At 42.4% G+C, this 24,864-nt stretch overlaps 1 protein-coding gene across 1 annotated transcript in view; it reads right to left on the reverse strand.

Moving 5' to 3' along the window:
* Nucleotides 1-800: 800 nt before the first annotated feature.
* The window catches only part of LOC122575360, a 196,068-nt gene continuing 172,004 nt past the window's right edge, over nucleotides 801-24,864 (reverse strand). The window contains exons 5-7 of the mRNA XM_043744165.1: nucleotides 16,148-16,320; nucleotides 5,882-6,246; nucleotides 801-5,083 (exon numbers count right to left, since the gene is read on the reverse strand). Of these exons, the coding sequence (XP_043600100.1) occupies nucleotides 4,872-5,083; nucleotides 5,882-6,246; nucleotides 16,148-16,320 (750 nt within the window). The 3' untranslated portion in view covers nucleotides 801-4,871. The remainder of the gene's footprint in view (nucleotides 5,084-5,881; nucleotides 6,247-16,147; nucleotides 16,321-24,864) is intronic.

The following is a 24,864-nucleotide window of genomic DNA, read 5'->3' on the forward strand; positions in this document are numbered from 1 at the left end:
TATTCTGGCTACCTGTCCTTCGTACTCGTCTTTTTCCCAGCAAACCGCACCGCGTCCTTTATTTTCGGGTAATGTTGCGTGATAACAACCAACGGTGGCAGCTTTCTCTACCCTCCGACTCTGGAATTGCTCCGCCGGGACGATTATTAATATTGTCGGTTGGCTTGCGAAGAGGGATCGGATCGTTAACAGAAAGCGTTCTATCCACGAGGTTTCGCTTGCTGATTTTTCGAGGGAACAATGGCTGAACCGTGGCTTCTCTTCCGCCAGCATAAACGTGTATACACTACCTCCTGTGCGCAAGGTACATGAGGTGCATATATCGCATGTGGCGCGATTCGATCAAAGGACCGATATTTTTGTTGCATTTTCACCTTACGATCGAAGAATGTTTCTCTACCGTTACGTTTTTTACCTCTTGCTACAATAACTGTCATCAAATGGTCCGCTAAATTTAATCCTTTCCATCTTCTCTTACTTCTCTGTAAGAAAAATATAACGCGTTAACATTGGGGTCGGTCTTGCAGAACGTAGAAAAAGAACGCATTTATCGTTTAATTAGTTGATAACATTCCGTATAGAAGATTAAATTGAAACAAGGTAAACGTCGCTCGAGTATGTTTATCTGCAACGAGTGGTTGACTGTGATGGCAAACACAATTTCACGGAGGATCGAACGAAACCTATGACATTTCAATCGTTCGTTCATGGAATTCGATTATACTTAGATCATCCGTTTCGTTGCGAATCTTACAGATTGAGGAGACCAGAGCAGGATACGAAAATCGTACGACCATTCCTGAAATAATAGCTACTTTATTACGATACGAATACCATTCATCATACGTCACAAGTGAAAAATATCGTTCGAACGGATTTTATCGACAGATTTTATTATGTAATATAAACTTATGTGTTATACATTGCTACATATTCTTGCTTAACGGCTAGTCCTATCGGCTAGGTCCTTAGAGGCTAGAATGCACAGTGACTTGTACAGAATCATCCTCCTTCCTTCCCTTCGGTCGGTCTCTCATTGATTTGTCATTGTCTTCCGTGAGCCGCTCACACGTTAGGGAGAAGAGAGAAAGAGAGGAGAAGCGTTTATGCGTCTGCGACAGGTTTGAAGAAGAGGGAGGAAGAAAAATGACACAGACACGCTTGTGGGTATAAAGATGGAGGACAACGGAAGATTCAAGAGGAGGATGGGCAGGAAAAAGTTTTTCGAGGGGAAACGCAAAGGGGTTGGCAAGTGGGAAATACAGGAAAGGATAAGATATACATTTACACGAGCGTTTTCTTTGGTAACGTCTCCTCTCCTTGTTATCTCGCGCTTTTATTTCTTAGGCAAAGTACGGCTACTCCTTCTCTCTCTCAGTGTCGTTGAAACTTTCGTTAAGAAAGCGTCCCCTCGAGCGTTTAGTTTATAAAACGTTCATCCCCTTTCTCTTAATGCTGCTAAAACTGCGACGGCTTGGTCCTTCTTCCCGGTTGAAATAAAAGGCCCTCCCTTTCGTCGGTTCTATCGTAATGCGCGTATTGTACCGCGAGAAATTTTACAATCCACCGAACAACTTTCTCGTTCCGTGGATATAAGCGAAACCTTGCTCCTGTTTATCTCGCGTATTACTACGCGTATCTTGCGTAGTCGAAATTGGCTACGAATCTCGACCGTTTCTTTTTTGTACTCTATCGATTCTTTCTTTTTTAATCTATTTTCATTAGGACATTCCATAAGTAATTTCGTGCCTGTACACGGAGACTACAGGGGGGGAGGGTGGGAGCAGCGTGACAGGTGTTTCCTATTTTGCAATTTGGTTTTGAAACTAAACGTATGATTATCTATATCATTTAATTCTTCAAATTAATTATGATCGCTGATCGTAGCATGAAAATATTAGAAATATTACGATATTTCTTGTTTTAATAATTGTGCTATATACATATCTGACATTCAGCAAACTTCGTCGATTCATCGGTTATTTTTGAGGAATACGCTTCTACATCTAACAGATCGTTTTCGTTTTTCGATTAATTATGAGTTCCGGTGATTGATAAGGGACGATATTACTTGTGGAATAACCTGATAGATCAATAGCGAAATGTTTCTTTTAGAATTCTATTTTTACAGAACGAGTCGATGAAATTCAAACGAATACGGTTACGTAGTTCTTTCCCCTCGTTTCCAACCCTTTACCACGTTTGATCGTTTTAATTACTCGAAACGATAGTTGACTACGCACGACAGGGTGTCCCTCGACGGATAGCGCGCCGCATAATTGCAGCGTTGCCCGTTACGAAATAACATTACGTGAGGAGGACAAGCCGTTGCGCGTGCAGCCCTTGACGGGCGTCGTAATACCAGAGCCTATTAATTAACGAATTACGATTAAACGTTAGTTATTAATTATTATCGTTAAATTTACGCCTAAGATATAATACACTCACCTAAGTATGTACCTGATGATATCTTTTTTTTTTTTATAAAAATTTCCCTATCACGCCATGAGAACGAATACCGTAACACTGACGCGGGGGAAAGATCTTTCGCGGAACGAACCTTCTTTCATTTTCTCTCGTTATTTTTCTCTCGCGTTCTCCCTTTTCTCTCTTTGTAAATCTCTTACGAATTCGACAGGGCGAGATGAGCGTCGTAAGATGTTGTTGCATGTGTCGGTATCGATCCGTCGAAGAGCCTACTTTCAACCCCTTAACCGAGTATTTAATCATTTTATAGCGATAATAGAGACTGAAGCACGCGGTATTTGCTATTTTCATATACACCATTTCCCAAGTAGAAACGTTGGAAGAGGGGCTCGGATCGATAAATTCTTGCACCGTTCAAATGAAAACGCGAACACCACTCCAACGAGAAGTGCACTCGGTTAAAAGGTTAATAGAACCGTAGTAGCAGCGAAGCGATGCAAACGCGGAAATATACAACGTCGTCCATAAATTCGAGAGCGCAACTATCGATTTCACTTTGCTCGATATACACACGTATAAGTAATAGATGCTTTTTTCCTGATTATAAGTTACAAGATGCAGTTCCTCTCTTAAAAAAATTCAAACGTAGCATCTCCATAATCCCCTCGATGTTCCCTTCACCCTGAACTACTGGCGCTGGCGTAGAATCAATAGACGCTTTCAGGTTCCGGGATACGTGTCCCGGACACGAATCGCGAAGAAATGCAAAGCTAGTTTCGGATGGTAGGATATCCGGCGACCGGTTACTAAGTCCCTCTAAGACCGTCGATCGACACGCGAACCACCCGTTGGATTTCTACCGAGAAACTTTCTCATCCACCGGCTTCTTCGTTCGTCACACGTACACACGCGATACACATACACATACACACAGAAACTAGCACATACATACTGGAGACGGTGTTCCATCGTGCAAGACCAGTGGACTAATTGCGTTCAACGCCTTAGCCGCTCGGGGAATTGCCGGCAATTTTTCGAACCTTCGGAAAACTCTGTACTTCCCTCGTTTCCTTTTTCTTCTCCTTTTTTTCCTCGTTTTTTTCGATCGTTGCCAAACCACGAGACTGGATCGCGTCGACGGGATATCCGACAACGGTGGGAACTGGGACGCCCGTATCCGAGTTTCAGCGGATCGCGTTCGGGAATTCGCTTTATCCTGCCAGGATAATCCGTAAACCGGCTCGAATTCTCGTGGAATTTCACAGTTCGAATCGCGACAACCTTTATCTCGTTTCCGATCGGTCGAGTCCACGAATGATAAACGCGTACGCCTCGACGTTTCAACAAGGACAGATGTGGTCTCCGACAAAAAGAGTCGTTCCTCCCTTCTCGTTCGTTCTTCCGCGTGTCGAAGTTTGAAAACGCGTTGCGACGATTATCGTCGCGTGTCGATATAATGCTGGGCCGACCGACAGTTGAACCAAGAAGCAAACTAGATCGAGATACGAATCTTCCGTGCTCCAGACTAACGCAGAAAATATCGCGTAGGAAATTGATTGGCGATCAATCGACGGCGTATTGAAAAGCGTCCGTGCACGAAAATCGTCGAAAATTAAGCGCCATTCTACGCTCCAACGATCCCCCTTAACTCGTTCGTGTTGCATTTTTATACCTTCGTCCTTTCGGCCCCCTTTTAACGGAGTTTTCAAACGTTATATCCAGAAAATATGTCGATCCGACCGAGGGTCGAACACGAACGAGTTTTATGCAGAGCAGGAAACTCGGTTTGTAGGCCAAGGTTCAGAACGATGTTTCTTCTCATCACAGAGATACAAGGATAGCGTGTACGCGAGAGCGAGCTGAAAAAGCGACATAGCGATAGAGCGCTGCACAGAAATCCCTCGTGTTCTTGTCTAATAACGCATTCACATTCGTACGATAAATACGTAAGTGCAATGGCGAGCAAACCAACTGCATCAGTGTGCATTGTGCGTGCCTTGTTCGACAAAGACAGAAGAAGCTTTCTTGCGCAGCCTTTCTTTTTCTATTCCCATGCCACATCCGTTTACAGGGTAACGCACGACTCGCCTACTTCTCTATCTTTGTATCTCTATTCCTCCGACACGCGGCACGATTCTCATTTTTTTTCTCGTTACGTTTGATATTTAGCTGCCGATAAACAAATAATTATTGACTCGATCGATCGATAAACGATCGATCGTGATATTATCGACGCCGTCTCTGCCCGTGCGAAATCTTTGGTGCTACGACTACGATAACGTTATTGACGCAATCTAGCGGACCGCTAACGATCCAGCCGTGTTCGTCTATTTCGTCGAGACCCACTGGGTCCCTAGAATCCTCCCCTTCGGATCGTTCAGGGTAAATCATCTCGAGTCAACGGCTTCGTCGTTCACGGGATCGTTTCACCGACGACCACACGACTACCATTGATAGCTGTCCACGATGGATTTGCCGTCGGAGCAAGGGCTCGCGCTGCCGCACCACTTGGTCTCTTTCAGAGGCGGACACGCTGATCCGCCACGGCGCGGCTTTATCGTGATCTTCCGCGTCCTCTGCGTCTCTCCTACGCCGCAGCTACGACTACAGGCGCTCCATGGACCCCATTCTCCGACCTTGCAATCCCTCGGAGGACCTGCGATCATCGAACAACGCCATTAATCATCTTGCAATTATCTTGATTAAATGGAAACTGGGTTTGTCGTTGGAAATTAGTTGGTCGAAAATGGGAATTTGCAAATTTATTCATTTAAGAGATATTTGTCAGTGTTTTCCAAGGAAATGACTCATCAGATGGCTATAAAATCTATTTACGCGTTAGAGTTTAGCATATCAGATTACGTATGCATCGTTCCGTACGAATAATGAAAATTCGATGCTATGAAAATGAAACGTAGCGAAGAAAAAGACTCGAATAGATTCGACGAGATAAAGTAAGATAAAAATATATGAACTGAAATAGCTGTGGATGAAATGGTTTCGCGAAAAATCGTAGAGCGAAGGATTAAATGAACGAGCGTAATTGACAACCGAGAGATTAGAACACAATGCGCGCTTGTGTCCATTTATGACGAGCTTTGTCGATGGTTTTAAATAAATTCAAGTCGTCAGAAAACAAGCGTTAGACCGGTATTTACACGCAACAGAAGAGGTGAAACGAAACGGAAAATATATAAAAATAATCGACGCGGCGACAAAGACCGCGATTCTAAATACAGCGAGTCAGAGAAGCGCGAAAGAGAACGTTCTTTGAGCATTTGCGCGGAACACATCGTTGTTAAGTTCTGTTTTATCATTAATTTCCACGAATGAAAAGATCGCATCAACGTGGTCGAGTCATTGTTGGCACGAACCGTGTCACGTCGCTTTTGAAGCAGCGGAGAAAGGTTTTCAACGAGAAGCTGAATACACAGAACCAAGATCTTCTACTTACGCGTTCTCAAGCGTTTTCCTTTAGACGTTAGTCGATGATGTTTCATTCTGAGCCTGTGCTGACGTTGGGTCGTGATGTCGGTTGAATTCCACGAATGACCGAGACTGTTGCCGCTAGTCGCGTTTGCCATTTTCCTCTGAATATCCTCGAAGATTTGTGCCTTCTGCGCTTCCGCTGTTTGTTTGTACTTTTGATAGTAAGGCCAGCCGATCTTTCCATCGACTTTCGAAAGTTTCGGTGGAGGTGTCGCGTTAAATCTGGGTCTTTGTAACGCATATGACGAAGCTATGCTGTCCATGATCGCTGCTTTATTGTCTCGTGGAAGCTCGGTTATCATCTGACCACTTCCGGTCGTCGTCCAATATCTGTAATATACGAGAATCAATCGTTTTATCCGAAAATTCTATGGAATTTTTTTCTATAGATTCTTATTGTTGAGAATTTTGGATCTTTGAAGCCGAAATAATGTTATGGGAACACAAAATTTACACTTTTAATTATTGTTTAAATAGCTATACATTTATTTAATGGACGATCTCTATTATATTTATCGATACATATCTGCACGCGTCTCAGCACTTTCTTCTTTACCCGACTGTTAACCGACGACTCTTCCAGATGCTTCTAACGACTGGACAGTTTACGTCCATCTGTTTTTGAGACGCCGCGCACACACATACTCCCACACACTGATACTCGCATACAAGTATTCTTACTGCTCGTTTAACCTAGTCCAGCACTGAAAATTATACATATCTCAACACTTATAATTTATCGTTAATAGACTACGGATACTTTGGCAGATTCGTATCTTTGTAAAGACGGTTAGAAAAATGAGATCTGCACAGAGATTTCTTTCATCCATTAAATTAATTCAAGATTATTACGAATTCTACGAAATTCTATGGAATTACATACGATAGTATATATGCCGTTTCGATATACTAATTTGTCGAATACTTAATTTGCTTATGTGCCCTGTATGTTATAATCTATTTTCCCGAAGAAAAAGATTCAAACGGAAGAAACGCACGTTTCAAAATATTTTTCCTCCATTTCGTGGCATTATATAAATTCACAATTTCGAAACTTGCTTATATTTCAAAAATTTGTGCCTCCGAAAAAGCTACTAGTTTTTCTATTGCGTTACTCTTTCGTCATCCCGCGCATCAGTTCCAAGTCGGTCGCAACGAAGGTATTAATTATGTCGTGGTTTAACTTCGATAATTAACCGACGAGCTTTTCTGTGTTACAACGCCGCTCGAAAAGTGCCGCGTTCTATACCAATGGGCGAAAGAAAGGTTTATACGCATCCAAATTCCTACAAACTTCTTCCATCTCTTTCCAGTACGAGATCTGTTCAAACAACCGCGATGCTCGCCGCGTATCAAAACGCATCGGTCGCCACCCGGTCGCTTTCCCACGAGGAGGAAAATTATCGGGAACGGCGTGTCCACGTAGTCAGTCCATCGGTCGTTGCTTGGATTTCTAGACTCGGAGTTTGCCGAAGCGTGGGAGGTGCGGCCCACTCGAAAACAATTTCGAGAGTTGATTTACGAATGCCGTGTCTACGTTTGTACGCGACGAGAGCCTTAGTCTGGAGGAAAAACAGAAAGAGAGAGAGAGACAGAGAGAGAGAGAGAGAGAGAGAGGAGAGAGAGAAAGAGAGAGAAGAGGAACGGAGCAAAGAGGTGTCGAGAGAAAAGAGAAGAAGCGAGATTTCTGTTTCACAAACCGAAACTTATTCATCCCGCTTTGCTCGTTCCCCTATCCTTCTACTCTGCGCTCTGGAATTTTCGATCTTCTCGTGTTTCTTAGTATTAGACGATGTCGGTCTTGGGCGAGCTCGAGTTTCCCGACGAACAACCTAGAACTGAAAATCATCGGCGAAACGAGTTCTTCTCATCGACCAGAGTAGACGGTGCAATCTCACTCGCCGATGGTTGCCCATTCGGAAAATAGACCTAACCCGAGAAGTTTAAGTCCACCGCGTAGCTTTTTCCAATTTACGGGGATCAGGTAGACAGGCAGGCTGACGCGCTCCTGTGTACATTTTTAATTTATTTCCCTAGCATTTGCATGATTTCAATTTCGTCCGACAATTCCGCCGTGGAGACACTCGCCAGGCCTCGGGATACACCGGCGAATTGGCTCTCGCGAACGGTTCTCGTGGCAAAATCTCGCTTGAGAATTTTGTTTCGTCGGTTTATTCCTTCTCTGATCGTTCGTCGTGAGTTACGAGTCGTTCGCTCGGCAGGGGCTCGAGAATAACCGGAGATTCGCCTTTTGAGGCAAGCACTTCGACGCAACGCAGTCCTTGGAGGATCGATCGAGACGCGATTTTCTCGGTCGACGAGTCGCGACGTCTCGACGAAGCGATCGTGTCGTGAAAATGAATTTTTCACACGACGTACGTCGCCAGATAACTATTTCGATAAAAGCACCGCTGCTCGTCGTGGGAAAAAGGAAGACTCCGCGGAGCTCATTTGCGCCGTCCTTCCTATTAATGGTCTCGTTAATATTCAAATTTATTAACGTCGTCGTTATTCGCTTTGCGCGATTATTTATAGTCACGGTGGATCTGGCGCGACTATTTTTCACGTTTTTTTTCGCCTAATCTCCGCCGAGCATCGCAGTACACCGAAGGTTGTGAAAAAAGGACTTGTCGCGATACGCAGTGAGAAAATAAGACTAGCGTTTCGTCAGAATTAAATTATTCCCTCGTGCTCCTCCGCTCTGGTGGAAAAGGTACGAGCAAACGAAGAGGAAAATACTCGAAATTTTCGCGGTATTTATCGACATTAACCGGCATCGAAGCACGATTCATCTCTTCGTTTTTTCTGAGAATCGTTTCATCCGCGCGACTTAGCGTTGACCCAGTTCTCGCTAATTTCTCGCCGGTTATAACATTTTTAATGTGTTGCCGCACGATAATCTTACCCTCTGTCTTAATTGCCGTGCACATTAAACCGTGGGATGTAAGAAGCCGGGCCGAGAAGCTTTTGGCATAGAAGCATCCTGAGAGCGGCGATAATTTTGCATTTTCTTGGAAAAACCAGCTAACGTCAACAGTGAAGCTTTCGTGGCTCGTTAGGCTTAGGAAGTTTCTCTTCTTTTATTTCAAGGCGAAATAGGCTACGAAAGAACAGTTATTTTTCACCGTGCGATGGATGTAAGGTGTAATTTTCTATCGTAAAACTGCGAATATTCGTGCAAATCAGCATTATTGCAAACATTAGCGTGTAACGACGATCAAAAAATGACAAAATGTCTGAGGATCGCACAACTGGTACGAAAAAAGGAAAAAGGGAAAAAATGATGCAAAATTTCAACAGGCAACGAGCGTCGAATTTAAAAGTGAAACGTAAATTTTGTTCTCATTTAAACTGGCTACATATGCGCAAACATCTACGGTCAACTTATCGTTTTCAATCATTCTCGTTTTATATCAACGATGATAGTAATGTTCTGGGATTTTTAGTTGGAAAATTAATTCCACGATGGCGACTTTGATGTAGAAAAGCAAGATTGTAAACAGGGTGAATGTTTCACGTAGGATCCGCGAAACGAAATTACAGCCGGTGGCTGGGATGCGCAACAGCCTGTTCGGAAGTTTGAATCGACCGTTTGATAGGAAAATTGGCCGATGTAGCCAGGGGAGCGTTTTCGAAAACTCGATGGGCGATTTGCTCGCGTAAACGGAAAGGTCAATTAAGCGTAACGTCACCTTCGCGGGTAATTGAAAATATATTTACGAAAGCGCGTTATTATATCTGAATTTGCAATTCAGATAGCTCATTACCGTGCACAGCCGGAGCTTGACAATTTTAAAATGCAAATGCTCACGGAGGCATAAATTCGCGTCCGCCAGCCGACGCTAAATTCCGGTTTCTGCTGCTTTCGACGACTCTGCAAAAAATATGAGGACGTTCGGTGGATATGTCGAGGAAAGTAGTCCATCGCGAAGCTTACAGAATTTTTTCTTTTAGAACGAGCCATCGACGAATCGTTGTTTGCTGTTTCGTTCGAATATTTCCATCTTTTTGTTTTTCCCATCTTTTTCTATTGAAATTCCAGCGATAATTCGTACGTAGCATAACACGCTACGGAATTAATGTTAATTCTGCGAAAAAGCGGAATACGTTTGATAACAGAAACGGATGCGATATTCGCGATATTTGATTTGCTGCATCGTCAAAGGACACTCATCACGAGTAGTAATTAATCGTAATCTGATCGAACATTCGCAGGAAAGCTGGATCTTCTTTACGAAGTAATTGAGTTTCATTCTGTATTCATGGAAAAAGAGCAACCCTTCTAATTAAAAAAAAGTCTCTCTCTCTCTCTCTCTCTCTCTGGGAACTGAATATATAAAGCTGTTTGTTTATGTTGGATCTTCGAATGCGAGGAGCGTGAAGCCGAGAGAATCGTCGGTGCCTGAAATTCTTTTTCAACCATCACAGCTGCCACGCACGGTTGAAACCGCGATTCGTTCGTTATCATGTTTTTATTTATTCGTATAATATTTACTTCACGGTGGATTAATTCGTGTCAATGCTTATTTATGCGATTTAGAAAAGTAGTTGGACATTTACCTTGGAAAACTCTTACGGGAACGTTATGCGTGTTTCATAGAACTTGGTGAAACTTCATTAACGATATAACGAAACATGACTATTCTTGTTATCTTGATAAAGTTTCAATTCGAAAATCTACGTAAAAGTTACAAGACATTTAATGTTTATTATTATTATTTATTTTAGTCCGTGCCTTTCGGCTTTGGACGAACTTTCAATTTACATTTCTTACACTTATTTTGCTCCTTATATATCTACCTCCCCTCCTTATATATCTATTCTATTGTATTGCACTCCCTTAGCTTATTTTATCTTTCACAGCTAAAACTAATGACTAAAAGCTCCTTGCTGTACTACCTTCTTGTCTTTCCTCCCCATCTTGTATTGCCCTTGCCCTTCTCTTCTCTATTATTGATTTTAATTCCGTTAGTCTTTCTCCAGTCTCATTCAGTGTTTTTTCCATGTCTTTTGGCCCTCCCGTTATTTCACATTCTTCTATTACATGTCTCAGGTCTTCTTCTTTCCTTTTACATAGTCTGCATCTTTTTTCTCCCTCTTCTTTCCAGTATTTCCTCGCTTTGGTTTCGTTTCCATCTGAATCTGGCTAGAATTTTCCTGTCCTTCCACTTCATCCTTCCTTCCAAGTACTTTGGTATCTCATCTTTACATTTAATGTTATTGACGGTAAATTCGCTTAAAGTACATTTACCAAAAGCTACGTTTCCCAATTCGTTTCACTAATACCATCACTGTCGTATTCAATTACGGTAGCGAGGAAATTTCGAACCATTTTATTTTAATAACGCGCATAAATTTCCATATCCGCAAAGACATTTTTACAATAACCGTTCAAATTCTACGAATCGTTGCATCTATCCGTGACATCGTTTTAAAGTTGCCTCGTCCCCCTCCCCCCACCCGAAAGCAATAAAAATTCCACATCCACGTTTGACCTAATTTAAATATCTTCCCAAAATCGTCCAACATTCCGCAACTATCATTCGTTCCAAGAATTTCTCGCAGAGTGGCAAAATTCCTCGATCGCAGTAACTGCAACGTTCCTTCGGAAGATAAGTGCGATCGAGTCTGCAATTATCGCGCTTTTCGTAGTCTTACAAACGATCTATCGAATCGGGGCGGGGAAAAGTACGTATCAATAAGGACGGAAGTCGACGAAACGCAAGAACGTCCGAGATTCGATCGCACACGGTGCTATCTGGCCACTCTGGTTTCGACTGCCGATCGTCGTTTCTGGTAATCGGCCTCGTACCCTCGGGCTTGAACTGCCGGCCTTTCAACCGTATCCCGACAATCATCGTAATCTGCATCTTCGTCTATTTTTCTCTCGTCTCTGTTTTCATCAGCGTCCATTCTCCCATTCGATTGGAAACCGTGCGTACACGTCGTTACTTTATTATCAGCGAAATGCAAGATATGGAGAATCGGTTAGTCGAAGAGTTACTATTCGTTTTCCACTTGGAATCTAGTTCGAGAGGAGCGTAACGAGTGGAGATCCGGACAAGTAACGTTTGATCAGGATCGAACTAGAGAAGCTTTAAGCGTATCTACTGTGTATATTTCGGTTTAAGCGCATCGCTAATGCCAATCTATTTCTCTGTAAAAATAAAAACTGTAAAATATCCGAGATTCGTTCCGGTGACGCTGTACAGTACCGCTAAAAGCTTGGAACACGTTTTATCTTTAATAAAGCTTCAGAGTTTAACGCGGTCTGCGAACTTTCAACTACGTGTATTTTACAGTACAAATTTCAAAATACGTATCTCATACAGCGGATAGTTTCTTTGTCGTATAAAATATCGAGTTAAATGATATTCCTTCGTATCGTTTAACGACTACTTAACTTTTTCTAGTTTCGAATACTTTGTTAAGTATTGAGATATGTATAATTTTGTGTCCTAGACTAGATTGACCGCGTAGTAGTGATACATGTACGTGAATACGAGTGTGTGGAAGTATGTGTGCCCGCGGCGTCTCGAAAACAAAGGAATGTAAACTGTTCAGTTAACAGTCTGGTATGGAAGAAGGTGAGACAAAGAAAGTGGTGAGACGCGTGTAAATGCGTATCGACGAATATCTTTGAAATCGTTTGTCGAATAAATCTATAACTATTTTAATATAAATACTAAGTGTAAACTTAGCGTTGCTTTACCATTATTTCGGCAATTAAGATCCAAAATTATCAACATTAAGAAACCGTTTAAATGCGTTGCACGGAAATTAAGCACGTTAAAGAGATTCAAATGCGAATAGAAAGATGATTCTTCCTGTTAAACTGTGTCCGATTTAGAAATCTACTTAACGCTTTATTTTACGATCTCGCTATACTTTTCTCACCTACCATAGCTCGCTTGGAATTCGTCGTTCTAATAATCGGCAGGATCTTCTTTTTCGCGATTACGTTTGAAAAAGGAAAGTGGGTCACTCGAGTGAATGGCAGCTAGGATATTGTACGCAGTATTATTCAATATAGCCTCGTAGTTGGCCAGCGACACACTTCTTTTTCAACGTCGAGCGACATTGTTCGGGGTAGCCGACGTCTATAGAAACGTTTCTAAAGCTGTTTCCTCGATGAGCTGTTGCACCTGTCGTGACAGCTTCTCTATGGAACTTGTCATTAACGTTCTGTACACGCAGAAACACGCGCTCAAGTAAAATACATGAGATCGCGGTTCTTAAAATACGATTCGGCAATTTCGTTATTTTTGTCACGAGACTAGCGAGACGAAAGGGCAGCTTTCTCGACCGATCGATTAAACTGCGAAAAAATGTTGCTTCGAGATCGGTGATCGGTTTTTCACAGCGTAGATTGAAAAGTTTGGAGGCCGTGCAGTACGGCATAAGCTTGATCAGGCGTTTCACGTTTTCGAGGCATCGAATCCAAGGTAGTTGCGTATATGCCGGAAAAAAGTAAATTCGTCTGCACGTTGTTCCAATTTGGTTAAAAGTTTCGCACCCGAAGCAACGTATTTTACGCTTGTCGTTGGTCTGCAGTGATGTTGGTCGCAGGTATCACACTGTTTCGACGAGGGGAGCTGAAACAATTGCCCGCAGCTCGGCTGAAAAATTTATTCCACCGATCGATACAGCGTTTTCTCTCCGATAACGTTTGTATCGCGATTCCCTGGTTTATTGATTCCAGTCGATCTAATTGTCGAATTCTTGCCGTTTTGAGATTTCCGGAATACACATGGACGGTGGACACATGGTGGACGAAGGGTGTTGAACTGCTCACATAGACGCGAAGGACATAGACATTTTCCAATCTGTAGATCTAAACGATACGGTGTGACAGAAGAAGGGAAAGTCAGTTACCGTCTGTCAACCGATTAACAGATATTGATACGTTCTCACTGTCACGAAGGATTTGAGTGTCCATCACAGATTATTTCGAATTTAGAATAATTATTTTAGAATTAAACGTTCTTGGAACCAAGTTTTCCGCTCGCCTATACCTTTCGTCTTGAATAATTTACACGTTAAAAATCGTACAGGTGAAAATTCCACACGAATATCCTTACCAAGTTTAAGCTAATACGAGAAAATTATTCTGCTATTCCGATTATTCGCGACAGTAGATAACAGAATTTTGATATTTTTATTACAAATCTCCCTAACTTTCTTAGTTGACAATGTATTTAACAGAACAAAATTTAACGAATACTATCGACCCGCGAAATTCAAATCCTGGAAGAAGGAAACTTAAATACGCATCGATCTAGCGATTTAAAAAACGGAACTCTGCTTTCGTAAAAATGAAATTTCATCGACTTTAATCGATAATTTCCACGACGAACGTTATGTCGAGTGGTCGCGATTCGATTCGACAAGACGAAAGACTCTAGCTGTGCCTGTCGTACGGAGACCTTGATTCGATAAAAATTGCTATCCCCGAAAAAGGGACGGTGGAGCGAACGAAAGATCGGAAAGGACGGCGAAGATGGAGGCGAGTGGAAGCGAGGTAAAGTATAGGGGAAAGTATAAAGTAAGGGAAAAGTTACGACGAGATCGTTCGTTTCGAGATGATCGTGTCGGCGGACTGGCCCGGGCCGGATATTACGACGATAAGGGCACTCTACTTTGTACTGGGAGTATCGCAGAAATTGCCACTAAGAATCTGCCAAGTCCGCGAAAAGTAATATCGTTATCGAGCATCAGATGTCAAATGTATACGCTGACCCAAGAGAATCGACGGCCGGAAGCGCGTCTGATTCGCGGTCGTCTCTTATTGCATTTTCATGGGTTTCGTTTTACGGCGGATAAATAGTATCCGCAAGAATAATATCCGGCATAGGAGATGGAAGTTGGCGGTCGTGTGTTAAACGGATCGCGCGAGAATATACGAGACTTATGGTCTACCTGTTACGAAATAGTTTCACAAGCGTGTGCACCGTCTTCGTAAATCGATACGAGAATATTTCGCACGTGCACTTGGATAAATTCGTTCGCCACTCTACTTTAGTTTCGCTTTTAACTGGTATCGTACAAATGAAAATACATTTACTTTTGGGTGGTCGTAAGGTGGAAAATCCGTTTAGCAGGGCAAAACCGTGCGTCGTATTTATCTTTGCAATTAATTCGACAGATTACTTTCTATCATATCGAAGCGTTTGATAAAACAGAAACTCGTTATCAGATACGTGTGGAAATTATCGAATATCGCGGTTAGAATTACGACTCGCAGATTAGAACTTGAGAACAAAGTTACGAGGATGTTTATGATTTCCGGTGTGCTTCGAGACTTTACAGTTACACGTTAAAGTGTCTATAGCTTTCGTTTCACGTTGCAAGAGTTGGTCGAGTGTTAACGCACGCATTCCGGATAAAGCAGGGCAGCGAAACGTGGGTGTTGCCGGTCGATCGCGTTTTCCGTGTTTACACAGCGCAATTACTCTAATTCAGGAAGCGCCTAGAGAAATACCAGGTCAGATTTCTCAATGGGGTTAAAAGGGAGGTTGGAGTGAAAAATTTGCCCAACTTTCAGGAAAGTTTTTCAAATGCCTGTGCTACGTGAGAAAGTAGAGGGAAATAACGATTCTGCGTGCATTTCTCGTTGCACAAAGCCAGCTCGCCAGCGGGATTGCAAAGATGGAAAAAGATGAACTTCCTCTATGAAACTGGTCCAGCTTGATCGTAAAAGTTAAAGAGAGAAATAGAGCGAGGAACGAAAAGTGGAAAGGAAGGCCAAAGGATTTCGTAATGATACGAACGGGAACGAGAGGTAGAGTAGAATCGCAGTTACAAAAGCCAGAAGAACATAAGATAGATATTATCTATGAAGAACCTTGGAAAGGTTAAGAAACCATCTTCCCACTCTTTGCTTTTTCTCTACGATGTGTTATTTCAAGTTCTCACATCCTGTCTCGACACCGTCACACGTTTGTTAGTTGAACAGATCCGTTAGTACGACTGTTCTTTATGCGAGTATCAAACTTGCCTGCCATATTTTCGTATCTTTTAACGTCGGTACGTCTGTCGATAGTGTTTTCGCGATCAAATAGATTCTCTTGACCGACTCTATCGCCAACTATATACTCGAAAGATTTTCATTGTTGTCACGAAATTTTGAAATTGTCCCTCGTGTTTCGTATTTCCTGGTCCCTTGCTATTCGCGTTGCTAAGACAATTCGAGAAGAGGAATTCGATAAAAACGAACGAGCGAGCAACGTACCTGTATCTCTGAGTGTCCATTTCCTTCCGTTCCTCGGCGATGGCCTCGTTCAGGTCCCTGTTCGGGTCGATCCCCCTAGGGGTTGGACTGTTCGCTGGTAGATTGTCGTTGCTGACGAACTCCACCTCGACGTCGTCTTCGTGATAAGTTTCGGTTAGCGTGTACTCTCGCAGCTGTAACACACGAAGAACGTCCTGAGATACGATTACGTGGAATTAATGCCAAGCCACGTTCTTTCCACGAACGTGGATTTATAGTATCAACTAGCGTATTTCGATCAGCTGTATCAATCCACAAAAAAGAAAAGCGAGAAAATGAATTTTTTCCAAATTAAGCTTGTCATTTGTATCTTCACGATCACGTATACCCCGTATTACGTTGCAAATTGTAAAGCAGATTCGACACAGAGCTTTGCTGCTATTTCTTCGAAAGCTGGTTCGTAATAAATTTGCGACACGGTCAGATATACGAGAATATGGTTACAGTGCCACTGAAGCAGCCGTTGGTAGCTGGTGCAACTGGCGCGCTATGTTGCTTCGTTATCGGTTCAGAAATTCGTATCGACGCAACGGGATCCAATAACTGGATTCAAGTTGGGTTCAGCGTCAAACTTGGGCATTCTCGGGCGACAAAGCTCGTTTAAATTACCCGATAATAACGTCGGGTAATAGCTACGCGAAATAAACGGAACACGACTGGCGAATTGCTCGACGTTTTATAAACGTCCTTGAAATTCCATTTCGCATACGTTATAGAGAAATTGGGAAACTCGATATGTATATGGTAGAATACTTCTGAATTGAATATCCACGTTCGATACGATTAATACGCGTGTGCTGAGTATCGGTAACGAGAATGGCAGATTTTCACGAACGTTACACGATCTTGATACGAGACAATGCCTTGGCGTCCGATTCATTCGGATTCACGAGTACGTATGAAACTCAATTTCGCGCGTCGGTCGCGGAAATGCTTGGCCAACGTTGTCGAATGAAATTTTCAAACGCGACAATCCAACCGAGCCACCAGTCTCGAACTGCGTCGAGTTTCCACTCCGTGATTAGTTCTCTGCCGCGGAGGATATCCCGAGGGACGTACATCGACGAAGTATCGGGTCCACAGTCGCGATTGATCAGGTCGATCGGTTCAACCGGATTAAAGGGAACGAGACTTTATGGCGGTTCCGTGGGCCCGTGCCTTCATTCTACTTCCACGTTTTTGCTCTGCCATTCTCCGTAGCTCGTCCGCATTTTCTTTTTCATTCAGCGGGAGAAAAGCGAGCCGGATGACAGGCTGCTTTTGTCGAATGTGTACCGGAAGCCGTCCAAAAAGCGGGCAAAAGTTCGCTATGGTTATCGTGGTGAACGCACGCCGTGAACGGGATAAAAGATGGTACCTGGCACGCCGATAGCTTTGAATATTTTTCTCTATCTTATCGGAACGCCTTCGATATCCTACTAGGGCTGATAGATATGGGACAGAGTATTCTTGCTACGTGTTTTCCTACGTGGAAGCGAGTAGACATCCGATTTTATGAAATATTTCTGGGTTTTTGTGCTGCTGGAAAATGGCAATTCGATAAGGCTGATATCTATAAACTTTTAAATTAAAGCGTCGTCGTGGAATCGGATTTCTTTATTGGTTATTTTCTTGTATTTAGAACATCGCTACGTAATATCGTTACGCGAAGATATACGATTATATACAATTGAAATATTTTTGGTACAATCGTCGTTTTATGCATCTCCTCTGTAGAAAGGTTTAGAGTTTCGTTCCAGGGGAAGTTAAAGAGAGAAAGGAAGAAGGTATAAACGTTTCAAGATATCTTCGAAGAAAAACGAATCCGAATTCTACGATATCGTGAGATTGTAAGCGTGGAACCTGGAAGTTAATGTAACACGATATACGCTAATTGCTCGTGTCCAGGTGACGCGCAGATTAAATGAATTAACTTTATCGGAAAAGGGCAATTAGAGCCGTATCGTATTCTAGAGCGCGGCAAGATAATTACACACCGATAAGGTCTTGTCAACGAGCGACAGAAAAGGATCAAATAGAATAGCGACGAAACCTGTTCTTTTATCTCCTTCACGAGTTTTCGAGGGTAATACGATGTCGAAGTTGCACCTTCCTCTGGAACCTACCCACTGTCGGAGCTTTGAAACTGGGCCGAGCGCTAATTAAGGTCTAATTAATTGTTTCACGTACGGTGGCAGCTTCCAATTATGGTTTCCAATCGATTATCAGCGTCTGTGGCAAAAGTATCGGGTTCCTATCGAATGAAATGCGAACGCTAGTAGCGAAAGAGGAAAGGAAGAAGAAGAAAAGGACAAAACGAAGCGAAAAGAATTTCACGGTCCTCGGGAATAGACGAATCTATCAGGTTGTTCAAACAACTATTCAGATACGTGTAATTTTGTGTGCTACAGTAGACTAGCCGCGTAGTAGTGACACACATATACGAGCATGCGTGCACAGCGTCTCGTAAAACATATGAATGCAACTGTTTCGTTGGTAGTGTGGTAAGGCAGGTGATGAGACGAAGAGAGTGCTGAGACGCGTGCAAATATGTATCGACGAATATCTTGTAAATCACGTATTAAATAAATCTGAAACCATTTTTATATCAATTATAAGTGTAATTTAAGTGTTCCTATACATTTATTTCGGCGATTAAGATCCACAATTCTCAACAATCACATACAAGCTACATAGAGGGATTAGGTGATCAACGGAGCATCGACCGATAAAAATATTTAATAATCCGACAAGGATTATTTACGAGACTCTTATCATAACATAGAATATATAGATTCGTTATAGCTGGTAGTTTCAAACAAGATAACGAAGGGTTTAACAAGTCTTTTAACGATTTTGCAGCTTTATCCGAGTTTCCGCATGTATACTAATGCTTGCGAACGGAAGTACGCTTCGTTGATTAAATATGTAGATCTTATGCGAACTCATAAGACAGCTCGATAGTTGAAAAGAGACTAGACCGAAACAGGAATGAGAAGACCAGTCCGTTTTCCTTCCTCTAATACGCTTCTCAAGGTACTTCCTAGGATCAGCCAGTTTCTCCTTGTAAAACGAGGACGCTCGATTAGTAATAATCTCTAATTAACATCGCTGTTGGAAAGACGATCGTCTAATTAATCGGTAACGAGGCTCGAGTAGGTCGTCAGACTCGCGTAGTTTTGCAGTAAGAGCGCCAACTTTCTCTCCCCGGATATCTCATACTCGGTGGAAAAGAATCTAATAAAGCGTTATACTCGGGGTCGCCAATAACGTTAGGTACTCGAGAACGCGTTCTGAACAAACCTCTTTCGTAAACTCAGGGAACACACGTTACCAGAGTTCTACTTTCTCTGGAAATATGTACGTAACGGAATGTGGATCGCAGCCGTGAAAATTTCCAATTTCACTGGATAACTCGCCCGCATAGATAATGGCCGGGAGATCCTATGATCGAGTTCGCTAGCTATCCATTATCCCAGTTCACCGAGTCTTTTGAAATCCGAATACACACGCGCGACTCAACCCACGCAAACAAGTACCATCGACTGGTTCCAGTTGTTTCATACCCGTTGTATGCGAGCTGCGTGCATCGTTTTTGCAGTCGAGGGCGACTATGACATAAATTCGTCGTCGAAAGTTGCGTCACGCGTAAATCCCTTTAGGACTCGACGTCGAATTAACGCAACTGTAAACGTGACGGGTGTCGCTCACCTGCGACGACCCTTAACCTTGCAGGTAAATAAAGAACGGAACAAAGAACTTGCTCCACCTTTGTCTCGTTCGACCAAAACACCAGTACACAGCCAGGTAGTAACGAACAGCAGAAAAAGAGACAAACTGTACTTGTCGACCGGTTCTTCTTTATTCGCGCGAATTTGGTAGACAGAAGCAAAGCATGGACGAAAGTTGGTTGCGCTTTCTTGTTACGAGACCGAATCTCCTCTCTTTCGCTCGTGCTTTTCTTTTTTCCTCTTACGGTCGGAAGTGAACGAGGTTCGACAGACCGAAAGGCTAAGGGTGGCTGGTCAGGGAGAAAGGGAAGCCGCGAATGGAGGTTGTGGCTGGTGGCACCGGGTCGCACCCAACCGAAACGTACCTATCTGTACGACTGAGAAAATTACCTTGTATATACATCGCATGGCTCGCGGTAATATCCGCCAGAAGCGTGTGTACGCTTCTTTTTCTATATGCAATTCTCCCTATGCTTTGCACACACCGATGCTCTCTTTTGCCTTTTCACGCGATTCGCTCTCTCGCTTGCTTATTTCGATCCACCGCCTTCTTCGTCTCTTTCTCTCGTCGCGCGATCCTTTCGTCTCTTTGGAGGAACGACGTGACAATAAATGCACGGGATTCTTTCAGCGCAGCTGTTTGTAAGTGGAGACGGCCCGACGCCAGGGAAACCAGTCGATTCACGCTTATTATAAGTCGAATACCTTTTTTTTAATTACGAAATGAGGGAGTAACGCGCGTAAAAATTCTCGAGAGAAAGACTCGTTAGCTATCGGAATTTGTTGTAGAATGTCGTAGAACTCATCCGCGGAACGTAAGGAAAAATACGTTTGAATTTTTTGACGAAACATTTTCAACTTCTTTTGTCTTTCGTATAGGAACAATGTTAGTATTTATCAGTGAATTACTAAAACCGTGTCTTTGCTCATTAGGCTCATCGAGTTCTCTGGAAAAGTACTGATTTCCACTTTCTTGAGAAATATCGATCTCAGAAGTAGCAGTTATATTTTACCTGTTAGGTACGTCCTTAATCCTTTCCATCGAACCGAATTTTCTTAACTATGTTATATCAAAGTACAGCCGAACGACGGAATAACATCAAAATCAGCGTAGCGTTAACGAAGACTTGGAATCTCTAGAACGCGTAGAAATCACGAAGCAAAATGTAACGCGTGCATAGACAGAGGGTGGTTACTGTATCCTGCGTTTGAACAAAACCGGTTGATCTGTGAGAGCGAGAAGAAGAGAACGAAAAGAAAGCGTGGACACAGAGCGAAATAGACAGAATAAAAAGAATCGAAGAGGATGAAGCGCGTGGAGTATAAATTTCTCGCGTATTTGCGAGCGGTACATTTACGCGTTCATTAGCCCGGGGGTTCGGTGAACGAGAGTAGCGGAGGAACTGGTAACGTAGAGGGCAGAGAGCAATGGGTTGGTTGGCTTCGGGGCGTAAACACAAATTTGAAAATTTTCTCCCCTCCTGGGTCTCGTGCAAACGACACTTCCTCGTTCATTAACGCTCCGTGTCGCGCGAAACCTAATCTACACGAATCTACATCGGCTACACAAAAACGGTCACGCAAAACCAATGGATCGTGCAGGTGGCCTCGGCTCATCCTGTTGTAACAAACGAGAGAGAGAAAGCGTAACGTTGTACCGCTATTTACCCCTCGGCAACTCGAACAACTCGCATAAATTTCGACGATCAGTTTTTGGGTCGGCGGCCGCCCAGCGAATGACCCTTCCACGTGCTACTTTCTCGTTGTAACCTTCTCGTTGTTGCTGCTTTTTCAGCTGCCGACGAGCACCGGAGATGTGAGAGATTGGAATGCAAATTGCTTTGCTCCCAGCCCCCTTTATCCGAATTTCGCGATATTTGCTTTAGCCAGATTTGTAGTTCCAGCCTTTTCTTCTTTCTCTTTTAATCAACCCCGAGACACGGTTATTTGGTTGAAATTTTCTCGACCCGTGTTTTAAGACCGCTGTTGTCCGAACGTACCGAGACATGTTCGAGTCGAAGCGAGATCTATCGATCATCGTGGCTGTTTCTTACCGGTCGAAGCGTTTTCTTAATCGAAGGGTTCGCAGTACTAAGGAGACAACTTCGATCGTACTTATTGGAAGAGAAAGAAAAGATTAAAGATATACCTAAAGATTGTTGCCAGTTCAGGTGTGTTCTATATATGAAAAATGCTAAACACCAGCCACTGATGGATTTATAAACCTTTTTTTAGCAGGTTCCTTTTTCGAATCGGAGCTAACTTGTTTATTATCGCTCAGGAACCATTTAATCGTTGGTATACGAAACAAGTGAAATCCAATCGCTTCTATATTCCGCTCTTCCCTTCGCTTTACGAGAGCTTCCGATACTCAACGATATTTCTTTGTTCATGAAATTCGCGAAAGCAAAGTTGAATTTTTCTTCGCGCAGCGTACACTTGAAGATTTCAGCACTCGAACGCACTCGTAAAGTTCCACTTCTCGATATTTGCTTCTATCGTATGGACGTGCGCGAAGTCCATTGAATGGACACAGACATTCCATATGAACCGCGATGCAGATACGATGTTTGGTATGCGCACTATGGCGCTTCTAAGGGTAATTCTCGAAGCTGTGCTCGGTTTCGGATTTTGCGGGTGAGAACGTTTCGTTTGTTTTAACACCGTGTTCCGGAAATTTGTAATAAACGTGCAACACGTGACCACTCTTCGCCCGATGAATTTTCAATGCACGCTGAACCTGCAGCCAGAGCAGGGTTTACGTAATAATACTATTACTAGGCATTTATACGGGTTGTTCAAATAGAGGGAATTCTGTAATATTATAAATTATGCAGTTTACGTGCCCTATTGTCTCTGCTAGAACGAATTAATAATTTGTTGCCGAGCAAAAACGAAAACCACTTTCGTGCCTGTAGGATTCTGCTTAATTTGGCGATACTCTACCGTTTTGTTTATCGCGTCATTAAGCGTCCCAGGGATAAATCCTTTATGTATATCAATGTTATTGTGCCAGCCTCTAGTACGCTCTTGGTTTCGTTCATTCCCCTATTGTAGGAATTTTTATTATAAACGCTAACCATAACCATTTTTAATATACATACACAACATACAGAAGGGTGGATGATAAGAATATAGAACAGTTTCGACCGCGAAATAAAACTGTCGTAGCTTTTAAAATATACAGTACAATATAGTGCAAGATAAAACAGTACGAAAATATGATTCAAGAGCATGATATTATTAAATACAATAGAATTAAATATACAATTTTGTTTGCAATATTCTACAGCAATGCATCTTTGTACGAACATGAAACCTAATCTGTCAAACGTTGCGACCTTTGTCTTAATAGAAGAAAATGAATCGCACGTAATTCAATAAAGCAATATGAAGCAAATAATACGAAGAATCGTGCATCTGTTATTTCTATATAAAACGAAAGAAACTTTTGAGACAAGCTAATAGTTGTAGCACTCAAAATCCAGTCGTTCGCACTAAACAATCACGCGAAATCCCTGTACCAATGCTATCAACCAATCGTATATCCGCGTACCCTCCATTTGAACGATATCCCTTTGAAAGTGGCCACCCTTTTTAAAGCACGAACGAATGCTCCTGAATTTTCATTTTTCCCTTTTCGCAAACAACCCTTTTCTGCTTGTCCGACCGCGAATTTCCATCTGCCTCGAACAGTCCCGCGTTTCAGAATCTGACTACGGGGGTGAGAGGGTGTGCGTGAATCAAGCTCATGGTACGCGGCAACACGAGTTTCGGCAGTGTTATTACTTCCGGAACAGGGGCGTAACGCGTTGCGGCCGGGTATCGCGCTCCTCGAAAGGTGGTTTGCTCTGCTCGAACGACGAAGGTGCATGTCGCTGGATCACGTGATCCTCGGTTGCGCTTCGAGAATTCAAAATTAGACGATGACGCACGTGTGTAACGTAGAGGCCAAACTCGTCTTTTCCCGAGCTTTCTCTGCATCTCTCCGGAACTTCCTCTCTCTGTCTCTGTCTTCCTCTATCTCTCTCTCTCTCTCTCTCTCTCTCTCTCCGGATGAACTACCACCGTATCGTCTGCTGGTTCGTCCAACAACTGTTTGCGTCGTCGTCAACCGGAAACTTACTCGCTTATAAAGGTATCTATAACGAATTTTGCCAACCGCATTCCCAGACATTTATTTACACGGGCAAAAACTTCGTTTTCGTAGAAACTGCTTCTACCATTGACTTTATAATAGTTGCATGGTTGATGAGAAAGGGAACTTTGTAGCAAGTAAACAGAAGCTTATTAAGTACGGTAGTAAGATGATTTCCCCGAGCGTTGAAGGGAGAAGGAGCGTTTTTCAGCTACGTTTTATCATCTTAACCTACTTGCCATAATAACGATTTTTTATATTCATTAACAGACTATGCACTTTTTACGCGCTTAGGAGAAATTTGGAAGCGAAAAGATGAGCAGAATGGAAATAATTTATAAAGATGTATAAAGTATCCAGAGTATAGTTAGTTTCTATAACATTTAGTAAGTAAAACAATTTCAGTAGTAACATTAATAATAATTCGTTAGTTTATATATATTAGGTTGTCCGAAAAGTTTCTTTCGTTTTATAAGGAAATAATAGACGCACAATGTTTTTCGTTTTATATTAGTTTATTGAATTATGCACGAATATAATAACGAAATGGGACATACCTAATTCAATAAGATAATATAAAACAGAAATTGTTGTTCATCTATTATCATTTTATGAAACGAAAGAAACCTTTCGACAAGACAACTTAATATATATTGTTTAATTCTATTTTATTATTTTTATTATTATTAATTATATACATTTTATATATATTATAGATATTGGACAGGAAAGTTTCCATTAATATGCAAGATAAAAATGAACAAAAAGAAGCATATAACGCATAATACACCGTACACGTGTATAGCGGACGTGTATACGAAATCAAGATC

This window comes from Bombus pyrosoma, linkage group LG15, assembly GCF_014825855.1.
Source record: "Bombus pyrosoma isolate SC7728 linkage group LG15, ASM1482585v1, whole genome shotgun sequence".
NCBI classification, from domain to species: domain Eukaryota; kingdom Metazoa; phylum Arthropoda; class Insecta; order Hymenoptera; family Apidae; genus Bombus; species Bombus pyrosoma.